The sequence below is a fragment of the Bos indicus x Bos taurus genome, chromosome 20 (genome assembly GCF_003369695.1).
Source record: "Bos indicus x Bos taurus breed Angus x Brahman F1 hybrid chromosome 20, Bos_hybrid_MaternalHap_v2.0, whole genome shotgun sequence".
NCBI lineage: Eukaryota > Metazoa > Chordata > Mammalia > Artiodactyla > Bovidae > Bos > Bos indicus x Bos taurus.
In genome coordinates, this window is record NC_040095.1 from 33443819 (window position 1) to 33449851 (window position 6033).

General features: G+C 44.0%; 1 protein-coding gene and 1 non-coding gene across 2 annotated transcripts; both read left to right on the forward strand.

The window, feature by feature from the left end:
- Positions 1-1716: 1716 nt before the first annotated feature.
- RPL37 (ribosomal protein L37) lies at positions 1717-4433 on the forward strand. Its single transcript, XM_027520268.1, has 4 exons — positions 1717-1862; positions 2475-2610; positions 3138-3222; positions 4316-4433. Exons 1-4 carry the CDS (start codon positions 1860-1862, stop codon positions 4383-4385), a joined length of 294 nt encoding a protein of 97 aa, XP_027376069.1. The 5' UTR covers positions 1717-1859; the 3' UTR covers positions 4386-4433.
- LOC113879322 lies at positions 4152-4233 on the forward strand. The gene has a single exon (XR_003507292.1). It is a non-coding gene; the product is annotated as a small nucleolar RNA SNORD72 (small nucleolar RNA).
- Positions 4434-6033: the final 1600 nt, after the last annotated feature.

A 6033-nucleotide genomic window follows, 5' to 3' on the forward strand; every position in this document is an offset into this window, starting at 1 on the left:
TCTCCCGCATTGTAGGCAGATGCTTTATATAATATTGTACTGATGTCTTCCATGTTGCATAACTGAAACTTTATACTAGCTGGTTAAATGTTTTGTCTTAAACCATTAAGTTTGTAGTAAATTGTTAGAATGGCAACAGGGAACTAATACAGTACCTCAAACAGTTAAGTCTAACCTGAACTGCAGTTTGTTTCAAAAACTCAAATGTTGGTCTTCTCACTCTCTCCCTGCTGGAGGGATCTCCCCCCTGAACGCCCCTTTCCCCACCTACCACTTCCATAAAAACAGTGACTCTCCTCTTCCCAGTTCCTAGAAGAGCTTAGTGCTTACTACGAACTTATCAACTGTTAACCTGTCAAAAATTTAACCTTCTAACTCCTAGACCTCATCTTGTTCTTTTAACTGTGTGAAAGATGCTCAGTCGTGCCCCACTCTTTGCGACTGCATAGACTGTAGCCCGCCAGGCTTCTTCCTCCGTCCGTGGGAATTCTCCAGGCAAGAATACTGGAGTCCCTCCTCCAGCGGATCTTTCCAACCCAGGGAAAGAACCCAGGTCTCCCGCATTGGGGGGTAGATTCTTTGCCCTCTGAGCCACCAGGGAAGCCCAAGAATACTTGAGAGGGTAGCCTATCCCTTCTCCAGCGGATCTTCCCAACCCAGGAATCCAACCAGGGTCTCCTGCACTGCAGGATTGTTTACCAGTTGGGCTATCAGGGAAGCCTAGAAGTTAATTACTTTTGCCAATATTTCACAAGTGTTAGGTCACTAATTGCTTCCTTTAGACAGCACGCATTTAGGATTGTTTTTCCCTACTAACTCTTAAATGTTTGGGTATTTTACCCTTTTGCAAGGGTGGGGGCTTTCCTCGGAAGAAGGTTGCAATTGAATTAACTGTTTGTATCAACAAGATCTGGGAACCACCAATAGTAACACTTTAAAGTGTTTTGGACTACACATATCCAGGCCCCACCCAAAGCTGTCAAAGCATATGTCCTCACGTTAGAGTTTAGGAAACTTGTTAACAAGTTCCACGTCTGATTCCTTGGCATAGTAAAATGGGAGATCAAGCCATATGCCTATTATTACAGTTTAAAAAGGCATTTCCTGCCTTTCTCTTCATATTCTGAGCCCAGCTATGTCCTCCTAGCAAGTGAGGACTGTGCTCAGTAGCTTAGTCGCAACCGACTCTTTGCGATCCAATGGACTAGCCCACCAGGCTGCTCTGTCCTTCGGATTTTCTGGGAGCGGGTTGCCACTTCATTCTCCAGGAGAGCTTCACCACCCAGGGACGGAACCCGCGTCTCCTGCACTGGTAGGCAGATTCTTTACCGCAGAGCCTGTGAGGATCAGTCAGTCAAAAGCTTCAGGCCGGAGTACAGAGGAACGTGGAGAAGTACACCAGCCCAACCCCCAACCCTACACAGACGCCGGGAGAGCTGAGCTAGCGCCTGCACCCCAAGCAGGGGAGCCTCTCTACCCACATTTCCCATCTCCTAGGAAACCGGAATCTGCAATGTGGCCTTAGCGCTGACAGAACACTCGTAAAGACCGGAGGGAAACAACAGGAGGGTAGGTAGTCGAGTTCCGGTCTAAAAGTTTGAGGCAGGGAAAGGCGGATCCGGGAGGTATACGCCCAATCCCTTCCCCAGAAAGTTGTGGGTTCCGCTCCGCTGAACTCTCTATTGGCCCTAACTAGCTCTGCGATCCTCCTCTCGAACCCACCCACACTGCGGTGACGGACGCTTGAGAGCGGTGCACTGCGCCCCGCCGGAAGTGCTTTCCTGGGTGGAAGCTTCAGAGCGAAATATAGCGGAAGTGCTTTCTCTTCCGGCCTCTTTGGTCTCGGCGGCAGAAGCAAGATGGTGAGTGTTTTCCAGGGGCTCTCGTCATCGGCTTTCATCCTCACCCCCTGAACTGCGCCCCATGCAATCCGTGAGGGCCCTGGAAGCTTTCGGATAAGAGGAGCCGGTGGGTAGGGAAGGCAGCTTTCGAGAGGCACGAGAATGGCTCATAATTCTGATGTGGGGATGCTGAGCCTGCCGTCGTGGAGCTGCAGCTGCTCCAGGCCCCTTTCTTCTGACTTTTGGGAAGCCCGCACAGCCTTGCCCACCAGTGGGAACTAATGGAAGGAGCATGGATTGCGGGTATTTGGCTCTGTAAGCAAAAGAATAGTTGGCCACGGTCCCTGGGCAGGAGCTCTTAGATTTTGCAGTAAGAGTAGGTAGGAAAACCACGTTACCTCCTCTTTTGCCTTTTACGTTTTTCATTGTCCTTTTAAATAATGTAGCAAGTTTCAAAACATGGCAGATCTTGCCGGGGCTTTAGATGACGTGAAATCTAATAGTGGTCACTGATTTAGCACAGTGTCAGCCTTTGTGATTGTCATTAGTTTATATCAGTAGTTACTTTAACTGAAAATGTTTGCATGTGTATGGAAATGACTAGACTTAAACATTTATCCCCTTAACTTGCAGACGAAGGGAACGTCATCGTTTGGAAAGCGTCGGAATAAGACGCACACGCTGTGCCGCCGTTGTGGCTCTAAGGCCTACCACCTTCAGAAGTCGACCTGTGGCAAGTGTGGCTACCCTGCCAAGCGAAAGAGAAAGTGTAAGTTAATGTTTATAAACGTACTTTGAGAATAGTCTCGTTTCATATGTACCTCGGTGGGGCATGACTTTGAATGTTGTTTCCTAGCAAAATTGTACATCTGTATACCACTATGTTGATTAGTTGCTAAGTTGTATCCCACTCTTGCATAAGTTGTGTCCCACTCTTGCAACCCCATAATCTTTAGCTTAGTAGGCGTCTCTGTCCAATGGCTGTCCCAGGCAAAAATACTGTAGTGGGTTTCCATTTCTTTTTCCATGTATGGTCTTCCCTTGTGGCTCAACTGGTATGCTGAGCTTGCAGTGCAGACCTGGGTTCGATCCTTGGGTTGGGAAGAATCCTTGGAGAAGAGAAAGGCTACACATTCCAGTATTCTGACCTGGAGAATTCCATGGACAGTATAAGTATACCGATAAAATGAGTTTAAAGCCAAGGCAGGCATTTTTAATTAAATTGACAGACAATGTGTCCTGGGTATGTAGGGACAACAATTTGGATCTTAACCTGAATTTTTTTTTTTTTCCCAGATAATTGGAGTGCTAAAGCTAAAAGACGAAATACCACCGGGACTGGTAGAATGAGGCACCTAAAAATTGTATACCGCAGATTCAGGTACAGTTTTATGTTTCAGTTATAGGTGGGTGTATGGGCTTATGTAACAGTCGTCTCAACTCCTCTGATTCGTGGGATGAGGTGTTGCTAGGGTCCTTTTTCTTTTGCCACCATAACCTTCACATCAGTCTCGAACTTAGGAATCAGTGAACAGTAGTAGGCACTGAATAGGCTGGAGTGTAGTTTGAGGTAGACTCCAGAAAATAATGGCATTTATTCGCATACCTCCATTTCATTTTCCTGCCAGAGTTTGTCAAGATGATAGTATGTAATTGAGGCCTTCAGTTTTGTGGCTTTGGGCAAGTCTGCTTGCTGTAGAACACTGTTGTACTTAAAGAGAGGCCTTAGAGTTTTAATTTCAGCCCCAACATAGTCTTATAGAGAAACTGCATTTTTAGTGGTAGCAGTTGAGGGGTGTAAGGCCTCCACTGAAGTGATTATTTGTTGGGGACTGGGGTTGTCCTGTGCATTGTAGGATATTTAGCAGAATTTGTGACCTTCACTCAATTCAAGATCTTCAAGACCGCAAGACAGTTTGGGGGGTGTAAACACAACACACTTAGATGTATTTGTGTGTTGGAGTGACCGTTGCACTTAAGGCCAGTATATAGTAGTATGGGATAGGGTTCAGTGGTCTGCTAGTTTGAGTTAAGAGCATGAATTGAAGCCAATTTTAACCTGTGTGTTCCTCAAAAGACATTTCAAGTAGATGTTAAGTGAGTTAAGACATTAACCGTAGTTAAGCAGTTGAGAAAATGTCTATCATTAATCACGTTTTTCCTTAGCTAAAGGAAGGTAGGATCTCTGACCCATATTTTAAGAATCCGTTTTCCCAAAACCTTGGGAATCATAAGTGGTGGGGAAATACTGATGACTGCAACCAAATATGTTGCCTTGGCTATTTTGAAGCAGAGGGAAATAAATACCACAGCTTATCGGTGATGTTCTAAAAAAATAAATGTCTGAACTTATGAATTCAATATTGATTTCATCATCTAACTGAGATAAGCTCATGAAAATATATTTTAACAAAGATTGAAATGTATGCGTTGACATTGCTGAAGTAACCATTCTTGTTTTTAACACAATGCAGGCATGGATTCCGTGAAGGAACAACACCTAAACCCAAGCGAGCGGCTGTTGCAGCATCCAGTTCATCTTAAGGATTTCAACGATTAGTCGCACAATAAATGTTCTGGCTTTTAAAATTATCTGGTGTGCTAAGGTATTTTTAATAGGCTTGTATCAGTGATTTACATAGGTTTGTGAATATGACAACTAAAAATCAGGTTTATTTGTTAAGTGGCTGTTTTGGAACACTACCTTTTAAACTGGGTTGTGATACTGCTTAATAGGATTGGGCCTTTACAAGCAGAATTCTAAGATTCCTTAAAGATGACATTAAGAAGTAACATCTGTGCTACTGTGAGAACTGTGTTACCTCTGTGGTCTTTGTGGAGTGGTTGTCGTCCTGTATGATAGGCTTTGGATTTCTGGTGAGAACACAAAGGACAGGAGTTGAAGGAATTCCATTTTGGAAAGGTGGTTTTGTGGGGTTTTTGTATTTGATTTACAATGTTGCGTTAGTTTTTTACAGCAAAGTGATTCAGCTATACGTTTTTCTTTTTAAGATTCTCAGGTGATATTAACTCTTGGCGCCCAGCTCATAGGCTGTGTGTGCTTTTTAAGGTGGTCAGCTAAGTGAACAACTAGGTATGAGTCAATAAGAACATTTGTAGGGCCATGTGCAAATGCAGTGTATTGAGTAGAATGCAAAGGAAGGCCAAGTATAAACTCACTTGTAGGCTAGTAGAATTTTTTTAATCCTCACCTAGGTGATCATTGACTTTTCAGGGCTCTGAATTTTTCTGCCTTGCTTTCTGGTGTTTCTGCCAGTTTTTTGAAGTGAAGACAATACCAACTTTGTTGGACTGGTGAGAGAATAGAACATTAATTATACATCACAAGTGTTGGAGTAACTAGCATAAAATAGCAATGTGGCCAAGCTGTGCTGTCCCAACTTGTAGCTTCCCATTTTTTAAAGAATTTAACAACTTTAATCTGACCTTGAAGGAGTTTTCATGATCATCACTGCCTCCGCAACCTTACCTTTAAAAACTGCCCTAGAATGCATTCCAAGATTAGTTAATTGCTCCCTTGCTTTTTTCCTTAGCTCCTAACTCTTTCAGGTCTCAGCTTGCTTCTACAGGAGCCCCAGCTGATCTGAATCTATATTGGGTTTCGTCCCAATATGTGTTATGTAATATAATGACTCTGTTCTACTTTTGCTGCTGTTCGCTGTTGAGTTGCTAAGTGTGTCTGACTCTGCAACGCCATGGACTGTATCCCACCAGGCTCCTCAGTCCATGAGATTTCCCAGGCAACCCACTGGAGTGGGTTGCCACTTCCTGTGTCTCCTTTGGCAGGCAGGTTCTTTACCACTGAACCACCCCAGAGGCCCTCTTCTACTTTGTTGTTGTTAGTACTAAGTCTAGTCCTACTCTTTGTGACCCCAAGGACTGCAGCACCCTGGGCTTCTCTGGCCTTCACTATCTCAATGGAATTTGCACTCTTACGTTAATTGAGTGGGTGATGCTATCCAGCCATACTCAGGGATGCATAATAAGTTCTGTATCCAGTTGACATTTGATCATGTGATTTTTACTGGTGTACCTGTGCTTATTTATTTGTAAGGTGGAAGTCTAACTAACTATGGGCTTTCAAAGTGAAGGTGCTTCTACAGTGGCTGTAGCCTAGTTACTGTAGTGGGTTCAAATATTTGAAATTGCTTTTGACCTATAAAAATAGTAA

Bases quoted from the DNA above. Each gene is read 5' to 3' on its own strand.
- RPL37 (XM_027520268.1), top strand. The intron at 2,611-3,137 runs GTAAGTTAATGT...TTTTTTTCCCAG, and splicing joins TGCCAAGCGAAAGAGAAAGT to ATAATTGGAGTGCTAAAGCT. The intron at 3,223-4,315 runs GTACAGTTTTAT...AACACAATGCAG, and splicing joins ATTGTATACCGCAGATTCAG to GCATGGATTCCGTGAAGGAA.